At 42.6% G+C, this 16,674-nt stretch overlaps 1 protein-coding gene across 2 annotated transcripts in view; it reads right to left on the reverse strand.

The window, feature by feature from the left end:
* Positions 1 to 2,134: 2,134 nt before the first annotated feature.
* LOC119177847 (rifampicin phosphotransferase) overlaps positions 2,135 to 16,674 on the reverse strand; it is a 97,473-nt gene continuing 82,933 nt past the window's right edge. For both annotated transcript variants that reach the window (XM_075887406.1, XM_075887407.1), the window contains 6 exons: positions 11,251 to 11,329; positions 9,014 to 9,059; positions 7,868 to 7,944; positions 5,313 to 5,415; positions 2,748 to 2,822; positions 2,135 to 2,380 (listed from right to left, as the gene is read on the reverse strand). In XM_075887406.1, the coding sequence (XP_075743521.1) occupies positions 2,307 to 2,380; positions 2,748 to 2,822; positions 5,313 to 5,415; positions 7,868 to 7,944; positions 9,014 to 9,059; positions 11,251 to 11,329 (454 nt within the window). In that variant the 3' untranslated portion in view covers positions 2,135 to 2,306. The remainder of the gene's footprint in view (positions 2,381 to 2,747; positions 2,823 to 5,312; positions 5,416 to 7,867; positions 7,945 to 9,013; positions 9,060 to 11,250; positions 11,330 to 16,674) is intronic.

A 16,674-nucleotide genomic window follows, 5' to 3' on the forward strand; every position in this document is an offset into this window, starting at 1 on the left:
CGCCGCCGGGTAGGCCTCGACGCCGTACACGGTGGGTGCTTGAAGCGCCGACAGGTTGCCAGGTATGGAGGAGGCATGTACGCCATCCCTAGGTGAGAGAGGCCCGTGCGCATGGTTGCCGCGACGTGTCGCGTCCCAGGACAAGTTTCCCGGAACCACAACGGAGGCCTGGACGCCATCCGTCGGTGCTGGGATCGATGCTGGCCGCGACGGACGCCTTGCGGGTCCCATCAGCGAAGAAGCGTGACGGCGAGGAGGCCTTGACGCCGTCCCCGAACGGTGGTGTCAGTAAACAGCTGCCGAGGAGGGCTTGACGCCGTCCTCAAGCGACGCTTACCGCGGCTGCACGTCGGCGGGCGTTCTGGATGACGAAACCGAGACGTAAGCCGTTTTCTTCGTCGACTGCGCCATTGTAAGGACGAGAAATAAGACACAACGCCTTTGCTGCAGGCCGGCTGTTCTTATTCTGCTTCGTCTTCCTCCTTCTCCTTCCTAGCATGCGAGTCTGTGCCAGAGAGAGTTCCAGTTTCGGTTTTCGTCATTACAATATATATATATATATATATATATATATATATATATATATATATATATATATATATATATATATAAACAAATCACTGAGAAAATGAAACACCTGTAGTCTGTCCCAACTTCTTCCACTCTTCGTTAACAGCAAGCCGCTCCGGCAGACTGCGCCAGTAAAATTCAGGTTATTTTGAGGCTGTGAAACCAACTCTCCCAACTCAGTGTCTGAGTCGCACCACCCGAGATAGTATAGTAAAGTGGGAGGAAGTGTAACGTACTGCCGCTATGCAAATGGTGGCGATTGACTTGCCAGTTGCTTGAATAATAAGTAAAAACGATGGTTTAGTTCCGGGTAAGGCTGAGAAAAACTTAAAGTTACAGAATGTACTGAATATATTACATAGTTACGGACATACAAATTACGAAAGAAGAAAGCACTACCGAAAAAAACCATCGTAGGGCAACCCTACGGGATTCAGCACAGCCACTGGTGCCTAAAACCTTAAGCCTGGTTCAGAACACTTGCCGCAACACCAGGGCCACTTCCTATTCTCTCGAAGCGCAGCCCTTACACAACAGTCGGTTAATTGTCGCCTGTTTTTCCTGTGATAGGGCAGTATACACTTGGTCAATCAAAAATTTGCCGCAAGGACGCCACCTTTCAGGGTGTCGGATTCGAGCAGTCTCGGGCGCCTTCTTTGAGGATGCCATTACGCAAATGGCGCATCTTTCACTGCTTCAAGATAGCACCGCGAATAACTGTCTGAGTAGGCTCAAGGACGGTGTCTACCATTATCACAGCTTCAGCATAATATCTTTGTTACGTGCGAATATGTCACTTATGCCACAATTTTGAAGCACTGTTTCGTAAGTGTAAGGTAGGAACGATAATACCAAGCAGCACGAGCAAAATATAATGCGTACAGGTACACGGACGACGGCACATCCAGCTCTTCTTGCGCCACAGGCAAGGTTAGAGCAGTGTTTCGGCCCCATAAGTAGTGAGAGCCATTTGCAATAGCCGCTTCGTTTTTTTTTTTTTCATAGTACATTACATTCGTTTTATCCACACCGCTCGGATGAAACGCCCAAACTTCTAAAAATATCGGCATCGATCATTATGCCCTACGGAGAAGTATATAGCACATGTTGTTTCCGTCCAGATAGAGAGAGAGAGAGAAAATTTATTTACAGAAAAGCAGAGAGGTCGGCCTGAGCGATAGCTTGCTCTAGCCTGCTACACTGGGGAGGGGAAAAGGAAGAAGTACAAATTGCGCTTGTTCATCATACGATCTAATGGCCAGTCACCAACTCTCTCAGGCAACAACCTTATTGATGGGCTCCGAGTATCATATCCATGTTACTGAACACTGCATACACCCTACACAGCCTATGCAGCACTCTTTAGCATGTGCAGTACTTTTATTTTGAAGCTTTGAAGATACGTAAACGGCAATTGTTGTTAGCTCAACAAATAGGTTGGAAACTTGACCACCTATAAATAACATATCTCTACATAGCATCACGATAATTTTTTCCGTAATCATGACACACTTTTTGTTCGTGTTGCAGTGCTCTCTGCCGAAGAAAAGTAGTAAGCTCTAGATAACGTAGAACATACCAACACAACACTTTATTTTGAGCCTCCTGCACTTGTAGTTTACAAACGAACGCTTGAGGTCAGCGGGCTTTTTATTTTTCTAGCATATAAAAATACACTGGGTAGGTACGCATTAAAAACATGGCTTCTATACAGGACTGCCGCATCTGGCGATATCTTATTCCTCGTCAGCAATAGGGGCCGCAATCCTTCTGAGAACGCCAGTGTTGCCGTCAAGCTGTACATAGTCACCTGAAGTAACAAAGAATTGAATGCATTGTTATTCCAGTCCCGGTTTGAAAAAGTTTGTTTTTATGCCTTAAGCATGGCATCACTTATGCCTCAAATATATCACATTGCTTGCAATGCTATAGGCTTCTGAGAGTAAGATGAATAACAGCGCAAGAAGTGGCTTGGTTCAATGATAACAGATTTTTTTTTAGTATTGCGCCTTGCAATTGTTGTCAGGGGCTGTATAACTTTAAAAATGTTCTATTCATTTCTTTTGAAAATTGGTTTTGTGCTGTCTTACGAAAAAATACTTCTTTACCGTGGCATACACTTCTAAAACATCAAAAGTATCGTGTTTCTTTTTTTTCTTTAAATCCAAAGCACTTACCAGACGCAAGCATATTGGTGACGCCTTCGATACCAACAACACATGGTAGGCCGTACTCACGTGCAACTACCGCACCTGGAAGAAAATGATAAGTGTTATATAAATATTACACATCCATCCTTTCAAGGCGTTTTTTCTGCAGATGTACGATGTGTCCATATTAATATGCATGAGTGAGCGCCTGGTACGTAGTTTATAAAGCAAGGTAGGCCGAAAAAGCTCTTGCAAAATTGAGTTTATTGGAGTGTATCAGTAGCTCCTCGAATATTCATATACATGCAACGAGCTGAAAGTATGCTGAGCAAGGTCACTTTAATGTTTCATTACTCAAATGTACAGGGTGACTCGAATACCATGCAGCATCAGATTAAAAAAAAAGAGGAATGCTGTTACGTGAAGCACATCTAATGTATAGCGTTCTCAGTATGCTGTAAGTTGTTTTGTCATTTCACTTTTTATTGAAGTTTTGTTATTTAGCCCTAATTACGTGTTTAACTTGGCTAATGCTCATATAATTATTGAAATGTCAGTCAGGAATGTCTCGGCATGTTGAAGCGACACCTAATGTGGTACTTACAGCAACATATATACTAATGATGTTTTAATATTTTTTTCGTATGATACGTAAAGTGCGTGAGCTATGAAAAATAACACGTGATTTCGCTCCCATTCGCGAAGTAGTAGTAGTAGAAAACTTTATTATGTACATAATACAGACAGGCTGGAACTCCAGTGCCCGAAGTAGTATACACGGGGAAGAGCGAAGTCTGTCCGGCCGGGCGGTGCCCCTATTCCAGGTTCCCGCTGGCGCGAGCCATCCGTTCAGCTCTGTGGATCAGTCGCAGCTGATGGGAGGCGCTGCTAGACAGCAGCGCCTCCCATTCTTATCATGTACTAGTGGTGTCGTGTTCTTCGTCGTGCTCTGCACACTCCCACGTGATGTGAAAGAGTGTTGGGGTGGCTCCACACCACGGGCATATATCTCTGTACGCCGTGGGGTAGATCAGGTGAAGAGTGTGCAGGTTTATGTAAGTGTTAGTGTGTATTTTTAGCGCTGTTGCCTCCGCAGCGCTGAGCTTGCTATGAGGACGTGAATAGAGCTGCCTATATTCCCTGTAGTATTTTATAATCATTGTGAAACAAGGGTCCAGGGGTGTAGGGTCATATATTGCATTATCTTGAGTGGCTCGGTGATTTGTGGAGCCTTGAACCACCTCGTCCACATGCAGGTTCCCTGTCACGCCCTCGTGCCCCGGTGCCCAAGTCACAGCCTGTATTTTACTGCGAGGTTCCATCCTGTCCCAACCAATATACGGAGCGCATGTGCTTCAATTCTGCCCTTCAGAGAGTTTCTGCAAGCTTTTTGTGAATCTGTAATGATTGTTAATGGAGCGTTTCGCGTCCATCCCTCTTTTATTGCGAGTGCTATGGCAACCTCCTCTGCTTGTGTTGCCGACACCTGATCTATTGAAGCGCAGGCTGTAATTTTTCCTCCACTGTCGGTGACTGCACACACAGATCTCTTTGCATTGGTCCGAAAAGGCGCGGCGTCAGTGCATCTGGCCGTGTTCAAAAATCTTGTCCTTTTCTCAATGTGGTCAGCCCTTGTCTTTCTTCTCCCCGCATGCAGAGTAAGATCATGTTGCTTGGTACTGGCAATACGGTGTACCATTCTCTAAGTTTGCTTGGTAATTCTTTAGTTTCTTGGTGTTTTTGTAATAACATATCGCGCCCTAGTTTTGTTAGGACTGCTCTGCCCGTTGGGGTCTGGAGATGGTGATTTTCACGTGCTAGTAGCTAGGCCTCGAATAATTCTTCAATTGTGTTATGAAGACTAAGCGCCACTAGCGCCATAGCGTGAGCTATGAAAAATAACACGTGATTTTGCTTCCATTCGCGAAATGTCGCAGCTCATTTGCAACAAGCTAAATCAGAGTGATATTGTTTGAGGCCATTGCTTTGTACAGCACGCTTCTGTGAAGTCGCGTGCCGTTTTTCAGACTTGATTGATTGATATGTGGGGTTGACCATCTCAAAACCACCATATGATTATGAGAGACGCTGTAGTGGAAGGCTGCGGAAATTTCAACCACCTCGGGTTCTTTAACGTGCGCCCAAATCAGAGTACGCGTGCCTACAGCATTTCAGCTTTCATCGGAAATGCAGGCGCCGCAGCCGGGATGTATTTCAGACCTCGCGGGTTCTCTTTGTTAGCCCCAAAAAAACGAGCAGGCAATTAGTACGTTGTTAAATTCAGCGCAGATGCATGTCGTTTAGGCTTACATTAGTGTGCTTCATCGATGTTGTATTGACTATGTGAGTACTTAACTGAGAGTACATATTTAGGAATAACTAACACCGCTAAAGAAAAAATCATGGTGGCTACTATAGTACACTAGGAACATTGGGTGCTACGAAGCAGGTGCAAGCACACTTATAAAATACCGTAGTCCGTCAGTCACACCTTCTTTAAAAGAATTCTGCAGTCTTGATTTGATCTTCCAATCAAAATGTTTATTTGCTACAGTAAGCGTCGAATTGTTAGGACGTAGGAAATGAACTCACCATGTGATAGCGGGCCTCCTATTTCTGTCACGACTCCGGCGAGCAAGGGAAAGTAAGGCGTCCAGCCAGTGTCCGTCGCTGTTGTGATGAGTATGTCTCCCTTCTGCTCGTTACAGAAAAAGGAACGCCTTGCAATAAATGCGTATTAGTCTCCGTTAGCACAACAAGGCGCTTTGTCTAAGTTTGCAGCCCGAAATTAGTTTTATAGTCATGTTCGCACGTGAGGCCCACATTACTTTTATTCTGCTTTTCAAGCGTAGTGAATCAGCAGCCACTCTTGTTATTCAAAAAAAAAACGGAAAATCGTCAGAGGCTAATCTTTCAAATGGTTTCGACAGCGTGTTTGTTTAGTCTAAATAAAAAAAACAATATGATTGGCTTACTTTCACAGCTCTGATAACTTTCTAATACGTCCAGAATTACATAAAAATTTTAAATGAGAACTATTTATTTCATACTTCAAGCACGTCTGTCCTCTATCTGCCTACCTATCTATCTGTCTAGCCGCTTAAGCCTGGGAGCTCTCGCGATCACCCTCTTAACATGGTTTGAACGAAAATTTGTATGGAAGGGTCAGATGGCGTGACGAATATGACGCGCTAGTCAAGACATGAATGATGTCCCCATTTTGTCGCGTACGTCATCAAGCGATTTCCGCCTGACTGTGGCACACACCCGCGGGCGGATATGTGCCACAGGGGATTGACACTTCGTAACTGGCCAGAGACGTCAATGACACACAGTGGTAATTTCAATGCGTGGGCGTTCAGAAAAAACTGACATTGGCAGCGCTGACCCACCAAATGCAAGGAATAACTTCTAGGAGGGCCCCAGCCGGAATCAAATCCCAGCGTTCTGCGTGTCAATCAAGTATTGTATCACAAAGTCATGCCAGGCCATGGAACTACATTTCAAACAGACCCTAATATTCGTAAAACGTCCCTTCTGGCTGTAGTGTTCACTGTCCAACTTTATAAACATGACATAAGTACTGCTGTGATACAGACGTCAAGTCGGGCTAACGTCAGCGGTATAATGGTGTCATCTGCTGAGGTTGAGTTACGTAGCAGTCTCCAGTGCTACCAATCTCGCGAGCACCAACGCTTCGTATCAGCTTGTCGCTTCTGGTATCGCTAACACTCATGTTCCTGTTGGCATCGTTGCACAAGGGCAAACCTCTGGCTATATAATTATCTGCAACCATTCAACATATGTCTCGGCGTGCAAAACTTGTGCATACATTTAGCGTTGTTTCATGCCTAATGAAGGTCTGCCGAAATATTTAATAATATCTTACGAAACACTTACGCTGTCTAGCCAAATCATATTTTTACTGTAAGCTCTAGCTGCGCATGACATGTAAGAACATTACCATGGTCTACAAAAGGAAGGTGGCAGAATGAAATGTAAAGACGCATTGACAATAAAATTAAAAGCTGTTCCACAAGTCATGTTTCAGTTCTCGTTGCTCCGTAAGCAACTCTAATGTGCGCAGGCAAAAATAATCGGTATTCAGTTAGTTTTCTTCCTAACCACTAAACAGACAAGAGTCCAGTACGCACTACTTATTAAAATATTGTCATGCTTATATAATGTATATTTCTGTAAAAAGTTATTCCTGTAATTTAAGTAGGCATCCACTTAAGCAAGACATCTTCTCCCTATGAATCCCTGACTATCAAACACCATTATTTATCAAGAACTTACGATTATTGAAATATGAGCTTGCTATCTCACTACCCTCACAGATAATGTCATATAGTTTGACATCCGGCCATGACATCTAAACAAAGGCTAATTCTGTTTGAGTGATGTCATGGCAATTCAATTTCATAACACATAGTTGGATGACACAATTTGTAGCAATAATTGATTTCTTTTCTAATTTTCCATGTCGAGCGTCTTATTCAACATGTATATTCTCGCATTGCGGGCTTGCGGCGCACAAATCAGCTGCTAAGTCTTGCAACGAGACACCAATACAGGCCACTGTAAAAATATAGCAAGATTATCAACTCAAAATCACCTTATTGAAAAACTGATGATCCCTATTTGAACATTTTTAACGAGTAATGCAAATCCTCGTATGCGCAAAAAGAGCTATTTACTGTTGTAGCGTTCGTTAATAAAAGGCAGTACAAATGGTAACAGAAAGCACGTGAAGAGTAGCGTGCCACTAGAATTACTTCGGTGTCAAGAAATTTTCTCATAAAAACAAAATCATGACACGTTTTATTCCTTAATAATTGGATTAATTTCTCCTTGGGTAAATCTATATAACACTTATATCGACCTAGAAAAAGAACAACCTACACATACCAGTGTGTTTAAGAATTAAATAAAGCTGATGGTTATCCACTTGTTACAGAACACATTGTCCTCAGATATCTAGTTTTCAAGGCCTCATGATTCTTTCATTTTATTCTAGAAGCAGCCTAAAAAGATAAGTAATGCTTAGCTTATTTGCGCGCAGAGCTTTAGTCGGGGATGTTTTTTAGATGGTTGAGAAAGGCTCAATTCATCAGGCGAGAAGGCTGATCATCACCTGACCTTACCTCAATTAGATGGGCTTCTTCAAATGTGGGCACAACTCGAGCTCGTCCTTCTGCAACGCCTTGAGACATCGGGTTTCCTGGAAGTAACGTATAGAATAAGTGATTCAAAAATACGTATAAACGACAACTGAAGTATTTATGTTAACAGTGGCGCATTACTGTTTTTATAAATCTTACAACTTTTACAGTCAGTTTCGATCGTCTCAGGCATTATGTTATTGTGCTTTTGGTTACATTCACCAGTTTCCTTGGTTGTCTAGTAAACAACCTAGTTTTTCTAGTTTTGAGTGTCCAACTTAGAGCATTGATTAGCGATGACAATACAAAGTTGAGTGCTTTATTCATAATAAGCTTATATAGCCTCGCACATGGACAAAAATGATCAAGAAACGATAGCCCTTTCTCATTCACTCAATTCCACGGGTATGTGGTGAGAGCGAAAAAAAAACGCTATAGTCCTCCTTCCCCAGAATTTGTTTACTAATAAGGCAATAGATTACTCTAAAGGTGGCCCAGTGAAACCCTTCTGTCAATAGGAAGTGCCATGCTTGTATGCGCCTAGCTCCAAGGACAAATCTCCCCGCTCATTCTGGAAAGTGGAGTGTCGGACACTAACTCGAACCCCGTTGACGTCTGGCTAATGCACGATAACTGTCAACGTTATTTTCATAAATTACAAAACGCTTGAGACTCCATAAAAAATTTTACGGTTGCTTTGCTTTTCTAAAAATAGCCCGAGTCTACCGCACCAGACCCCTTTAAAAGCGCACCTATGCTATCCTCCCACCACACTTTTAGATCAGTGTGATGCCTTTTGTAGAGAGATCAAGTAATTTAACAAAAACCAGACGCATGATTTAGAACGACCCTGCCGCCTGCCTTGCTTCGCACATTTGATGTTTTTCACTATAAAAACAACTAGTGATGAACAGAAGTCTTACACCTTTTTTAAAATAGCTAGACATTTTTTTTAAATGAATGACTGGGAATGAAGTATATAAGGTGGTTCACAATAAAGAACAACACAAGACTGTGCCTGAACACATAAAGTGCCGCATTAACGATGTTATTGCATTGAATTCTATTCAACAATTGCCTTCCTTAATACTGTTTGCAATATCGGAATTAAAGTAAAAAATTACCAACCTTTGATTTCGAAGTCGCCTTCTACAGGTTTTCTGAACTTTTTAATCTGAAATATGTTGCACCAAAATTTGCGCATTAAGACATCTTGGCAAACAAAAGTAAAATATATAGCAATAGCTAATTACTGCTGCGCAAGTGAAGGTGTTAATTTGCTGCACGTTTCTTGAGTGCACATTGTATGCTGCAAGGCAATAAAAAAAATTTTCTATCATCTGCATCACGTATTTCCACCCATTTTCACGGAAGTAACTAGAATGAAGTGGGTTGTAAATATATATTCTCTCAAGTGAACAGCTGGTGCAAGGTGATGTCGATCAATCTACTATGTTTTAAAATGCTATAATAGGATGTTGCAGAATGTAGGTTTCTCGATAGCAACCAGTTAGCATAGCAAAAATAGTAATAAAGCAGCAGCAGCAAGAGAAGACAAGCACACTACTTTTAGGAGTTACATAGTGTGTGTGTGTGGGGGGGGGGGGGTAGCGCAAATTCAGTACTTCGGAACGCAACAAATAAGCATCGAACAGTGATGACACAAATCAATTACGACTAAAAATGAAATACTCCTATAATTGTTTCGCATTGCAAGGCAATGATTTTCACAGCAGCCCTAAATATCAAGAACATTTGATTTGAAACAAATACCCCCAAATGTTCACCAAAGAACAAACGGCTCCATTTATTTCACTCTATATACCACAATTATAAAAATTCAACTCGTATACAGCAACGACTAGTGCCGCAAAAATATTTTGTAACTGTTGGACAAAATACAGCAATAAATGCATTGAAGAACTGTATCAATGTGTTGCTTGCTTTTGAATAAAATTTTGACCTAATTACTAAACAGTTTTATTCAGAGCACCGCAAATCCAGCTAAAAATGTGCCAAGGCTAATAAACCTGTCATCAAAACACGAGCTTCAGCTTTAACAGCATAGAAACAACGGTGCTGAAAGCTGTGTCTGGTAGAGAAATTTACGCGACCATAATTCTTATGATTATTCGGGAAGCTAAATGCAGTAGTACTCTTTACCTTTAGTTACTGCAAAATGAAGACACGAACTGAATAATGCTATGTAGCTGCAGCACAGTAAACATTAAGCAAGAGCGGAGCTTAAAAAGAGCCATCAGCCAATAATCACAAAAGCATTAGTAATTTAAATGCTTGATTGTCATGCTAATTGGTAAGTGACTAAAATTAATAATAACCTATGGCTGCTTCAAAGAAAACTTCGGGATGGCTGTTCCAAAGAATATAGTTTGTGTGGTCTATGCTGATTATTCAATAATTTTTCAAAATATATTCTGTACTTAGAATGTCTATTGTTTGATCTGAGCACTGAATGAAATAAAATGATATGAAATTGGTTATTTTATTGCATCGAATATATGCCCACTTCCATCGTGTAGCCTATGCTGCGCTTATAGAAAAAAGGGATCGAGAAAGAAAGCACATGACATGCCCTGGCCCTTATTCTTGTCAGTGGTTAAATATTAACATGAGCAATACAAACCAGATATTTCAAATTGCAATTTTTTCTGAGCTTACAACATTACACTTCTAGTGCACTTCAAACGTAAACGAAGGAAATGCTGTGCGGAGAAAGTAGGTACTTTCACAACTATATGCGTTCGCAGAAAACATTTGAATTTTTCACAGGAACTGTACGTCATTGCTTCAGGACAATCACTATTTACTTTGTGTTTACAGACTTCCGAGAGCCCCGTGATAAAAGTTGAGCCTACAAAAATCACGGCTTTAGCATGTGCTGTGGCAGGCTAGCTCCCCGCTTCTAAGTGGCACTATTATCAAGACGATAATATCAAGAGTCTATGTCTCAGTGCTTTCCATTCAAATACCGAATGATGCATATACGAAAAGTTAAGAATGCCTTCACTTGTGATTGATGTGCGAGTCTTAAAGTGGAGTATACTTGAGATAGTCTTAAAAAGTATTAAAGTCTTAAAGTGGAGTATACGATATTATCAAGAATCTATGTCTCAGTGCTTTCCATTCAGATACCGAAGGATGCATGTACGAAAAGTTAAGCATGTCTCCACTTGTAATTGATGTGCGAGTCTTAAAGTGGAGTATACTTGAAATTGTTCATTATGAGTTGACATTCGATTTCTCTGTAATCTTTCTTACTCAATTCCTGCGGGCTTTAAAAGTATTTTTTCAATAAAGAAAAAAATAAAGAAATAAAGAAATAAAATATAAATGGGATTACTTACCGGCTTTGGCACCCCGATTAGAATTGTTGGGTATTTGTCTTTGTCCACCTGCTCGTAAACTTTCTGCCTCCGCTGAGCTCTGAAAAAATGAACATGGAATTCGACCAACATTGAAATTTGAACCATAAATAGTTGTACAAGATTTTGAATTCATATAACTGAAAAGTAGACACGGTATAAAATGCGTTGTAAAGGAGTATATTCACCCTTCACACATCATGCGCCTGGCAGGTGTGTCGGCACTTAGGCTAAGTTAGGGTAGAGATGAAAGTTTTGCCATGAAGAAGTGTGCGCTATGGTCCGACGATGTACATATGAGAAGTAGCGCACGTTGGTATAATTAAGCATGCATGGCTATACATTGTGCAGGCAATGATTATTACATTCTTACTTAATTGGGTAGTCAGCAGTTCAACTATGACTGGCCCTGCTCCGACTTTACGCTTGTTTTTAGCCTGTTTCGTCAAAATTTAGAAGCACCGGCGTACTTCTGTGGTAGAAGACTTGATTGTTCAGCAGAAAGCCTGCTTTCGCATCTGGCTCGATTTGTGATTTTTATTCTTTCCTATAAACTCTATTTTTTGGGGTCAAAAACACCCTCCCTTCCAGCACGAGATATTATGCTAAACGAGTTCTTTGATATTCTCGCGTGTAGGAGAGTTATCCGATGGGGCTAATTTCCTGTGTTATAACGTAATGAAAACCGGCAGACGAATAAGGAAAATAAAGGACGTAGGACACCAATTGTCGTTTCCTAACTCTAATTTAATGATTCTCTTAAACTGAAAGAATTTAAAGTGAACGTAATATTGCCTTTTTCCATAGGGGGGATGCGAGGTCTGAACTTTCTAATTACCCTTTTAATGCTTTGTCATATGAGCTACAACGGAGGGCGTTCTTTTGTCCACTTCTTTATAGAGCATTTACATCCACTTAATACCCAGGCCTTGTATGTAGCCAGAACACCACGCAGCCCAAGTGAATTAGAGTGTGGGACACACCTTGTTAGCCACTTAGCGTCACGAGCCACGTGATTTCCGCGCGAGGTGGCAACTGACCAATAAGGCGTCTACTATGCCGGGACGAACACCTCGCTATGATGGTCGGAGAAATCTGTAACTGGAACCAGCTTCTACATTGGCGGTAAGAAAGTTGCAATTGTAGTAACCCTTTTTTCTGCTAAGCTGTTGAAAGAAACTTTTCCTACATCGAGCCAGTCATAGAGTTTGTTGTAAAGCCGAGGCACTCCTCTGCAGGCTTCAGCAACGCGCACCCAAACACCGTACGCTCTTGAGAGCTTCTTTTTAGTGTAAAACAGTTTCAAAATAAACATGACTTCTATGGGTTCTTTAGAATGTTTGGAATATATTATATACAAGCGTTTGCTTAATCATCGAAATCTCATCTCTACTTTCTACTGAATATATACCGCCTCTATGGTTATCTAGTGATCTTCATCACTATGTTCCATGGCGCGAAAAGGTGCGGCTTGTACAGTCTGTTTTACACTCAGGGGAAATGTCGTAGCGGGTGGCCTCGCGATGCGGCCATGATGCGGCCAGTGCGGTAGTCGCGCTCCGGCAGCAGCTCAAGTGTGCGCAAACGCTTGAGGGACATTGTGTTGAACGGTTGAACCACGTAGTCGGCTACTGTGGTGCGCGCTGGCTGCATTGACAGCAAGCCAGCAAAATTTCATTGTTGCTGCGGGAACTGGGCCGATGTTTCTCATCATGCCACAGTACGCTGCACTGCCGTTCAAAATGAGCGCTGTCATCACTGCTGCTGGAAAAATTGGAAGCTTCACGCGTGCATTTTGGCGTCGACGAGTGAGTATTGCCTTAAGCAATCAATAAATGTCATTGAGAACCAGCACCTTCACGTTGTTATCTTAACCTACAGCATCCCTGCACCCATAGTCGTTTGTTTCACTGTGTTGAACCCGCGTAGCTGCAAGGCAGTCACTGTCAAGTGCCTCATTTTTTCAGTGTGAAATATCGCGCACGGTACATGCTCATTATTGTGTTCCCCGTCACAGCGTGTTGTGGTTCACACACAAAGAAAAAAAATCTATGTGAATACACTCAGTATAACGGCGCTTCAAAATAGCAAACAAAGTATCCTGTCAGAATTTTTCTTCAGAACCCCCTTATTGCCAATGAAGACTAACCCCCGTATTCACAAAGGCTCCTCAACTCCACTATTAACCTTCACTTGACAGAGTTGTGCACTGCGCCACTGCTCGGCTGAAAATGACGCTGCGCTGCTCGACAATCGCGCCACATTATCGCTGATATGCAGTGACTTTCTGTGCCTAGAGAGGGCGCTTCCAACGGCTTTTTCAAGTGAAGGTGAAGCGTTGAGTGAAGGGACGTTCTTGAATACGGGGGTAAGACGTTGGAATCGCACAACGTTAGGTACAAAACAACGGTTAAGCTCATGCAGCAACGATAAAATCAGCGGGCTGCCCGACTAAGTGGCTAGCGCGCACCGCTGTCGCAGACGATAGGATTGAATAGCACGCATCTCAAGCGTCTGCGCATGCGCGAGCTGCTGCAGGCGTGTGACTGCAGCGCCAGCCGCCTTGTCATGCTTTAGCTTCGAGGTTCACTGTAAGTGTGAAACAGGCTGTACATTAAAATCACCATCATCAGCCTGACTACGTCCAGTGCAGGACATAGGCCTTTTCCATGTTTCGCCAGTTAACCCACTCCTGTGCTTGCTGCTGCCAATTTATACCCGCAAACTTCTTAATCTAATCTGCCCACCTAACCTTCTGTCTCCCCCTAACTCGCTTGCCTTCTCTGGGAAACCAGTTAGTTACCCTTAATGACCAGCAGTTATTCTATCTACGCGCTACATTCCCGGTTCATGCTCATTTTCTCTTCTTGATTTCAACTATGATATCCTCAACCCCCGTTTGTTCCCTAATCCACTCGACTCTCTTCTTGTCTCTTAAGGTTACACCTACCATGTTTCTTTCCATTGCTCGCTGCGTCGTCCTCAATTTAAGCGGAACCCTCTTTGTAAGTCTCCAGGTTTCTGCTTCGTAGCTAAGTACCGGCAAGATACAGCTGTTATATACCTTTCTCTTAAGAGATAGTGGCAATTTACCTGTCATAATTTGAGAGTGCTTGCCAAATGTGCTCCACCCCATTCTTATTCTTCTAGTTACTTCAATCTCGTGATTCGGCTCCGTGGTTATTACCTGCCCTAAGTAGGCATAGTCTTTTACAACTTGAAGTGCACTATTACCTACATCGAAGCGCTGCTCTCTTCGGCGGTTTTTGTTCATTACTTTCGTTTTCTGCAGATTAATTTTAAGATCCACCTTTCTGCTCTCCCCTTCCAACTCCGTAATAATGAGTTGCAATTCATCTCCTGAGTTACTCAGCAATGCAATGTCATCGGCTATGCGCAAGTTACTAAGGTACTCTCCATTAACCCTTATCCCTAACTGTTCCCATTCTAGGCTTCTGAAAACCTCGTAAACACGCGGTAAATAGCATTGGGGAGATTGTGTCCCCCTGCCTTACACCCTCCTTGATTGGTATGCTGTTGCTTTCTTTATGAAGCATTATGACAGCAGTTGATCCCCTGTAGATTTCTTCCAGGATGTTTATATATACTTCATCGACGCCCTCATTCCACAGTGTCTGCATGACGGCTGATATTTTTACTGAATCAAACGCCTTCTCGTAATCTATGAAGGCTATGTATTGTGGTTGGTTATATTCTGAGCATTTCTCTATTACCTGATTGATAGTATGAATGTGGTCGATTGTTGAGTAGCCTGTTTGAAATCCTGCTTGTTCCTTTGGTTGATTGAATTCTGATGTTTTTTTACTCTGTTAGCAATTCTATTTTTAAATAGCTTGTATACTACAGAGAGCAAGCTGATCGGCCTGTAATTCTTCAAGTCCTTGTCATCTCCTTTCTTATGTATTAGGATGATGTTAGCATTCTTCAAAGACTCTGGTACTCTTCCCGTCATAAGATACCTCGTAAACAGGGTGGCTAGTTTTTCTAACACAATCTGTCCTCCGTCTTTCAGCAGATCTGATGTTACCTGATCCTCACCAGCAGCTTTGCCTTTTTGCATGCTCTCCAAAGCTTTTCTGACTTCTTGCATTACTGGTGGTGTGTCATTTGGGTTACTGCTAGTTCTTATAGTATTAAGGTCGTGGTTGTCCCGGCTACTGCACAGATCTGTGAAAAAATCCTCCGCTATGTTAACTATCCTATCCATAATGGTAGTTATTTTGCCTTCTTTGTCCCTTTGTGCATGCATCCGATTTTTCCCTATCCCAAGTTTTCTCTTCACTGCTTTGACGCTTCCTCCATTTTTCAGAGCGTGTTCAATTCTCTCTATGTTATACCTTCTTACATCGCATACTTTATGCCTATTAATCAACTTCAAAAGCTCTGCCTTCGAAAGCTATGTTTTGTCTGTTTTACTTGAGGCTTTCATGATTTGACGCTCTCAATGAGATTCTTCGTTTCCTGGGAAAGCTTACGTGGTTTAAATCCCGGTGCCGCGCAGTTCCCAAACGGATTAAAAAAATCCGCGTGGTGATGGAACTGCAATAAGAGGCCTGGGGTGCGGCCTCACCGGTAACCACCGCCGGGAACGCACTTCCTCACCAGAGAAGGATTGGCCACCCTGGTGCAGTATCTGGCCACTACCTCCCACATGCTTACGTCAAATAACTCACGGCCCTCAGTCCCCAGCAGCTGCGAAGCAACTGACCACGGCGGCAGTCAGATCTGCAACGCAGCAGAGGGTGCTAAGAATCTCAGGATCCGGACAGGCCGCCATTGGAACATGAAATCAGCAACGTTTAACGCTAGAACCTTATCTAGTGAGGGAAGTCTTGCTGTACTATTCGAGAAGCTAGAGAGTGTTAAATAGGATATAATAGGACTCAGTGAGGTTAGGAAGACAGATGAGGCATATACGGTGTCACAGAATGGGCACGTCTTTTGCTACCGGGGCTTGACTGGAGAAGAGAACTGAGATTGGGGTTCATAATTCACAGAAACGCAGCTGGCAACATAGAGGAATACTATGTCAATAATATAAGGGTGGTAGGTACCGTAATTAAACTGAATAAGAGATACAAGATCTAGGTGGTACAAGCTTACGCGCCTACATCCAGCCATGATGACGCTTCAGTTGAAAGCTTTTATGAACACGTGGAATCGGCAATAAGTAAGGTAAAAACACAGTATACTATACTGATGGGAGACTTTAATGCAAAGGTAAAGAAGAAGCAGGCTGGAGACCAGGCAGTAGGAGATTATGGTATCGGTACTAGGAACGCCAGAGGAGAGCTACTAGTAGAATTCGCAGAACACAACAATTTACGGATTTTAAATACCTTCTACCGAAAACGAGGAAACCGCAAGTGGACATGGAGGAGCCCT

This window comes from Rhipicephalus microplus, chromosome 1 (assembly GCF_043290135.1).
Source record: "Rhipicephalus microplus isolate Deutch F79 chromosome 1, USDA_Rmic, whole genome shotgun sequence".
NCBI classification, from domain to species: domain Eukaryota; kingdom Metazoa; phylum Arthropoda; class Arachnida; order Ixodida; family Ixodidae; genus Rhipicephalus; species Rhipicephalus microplus.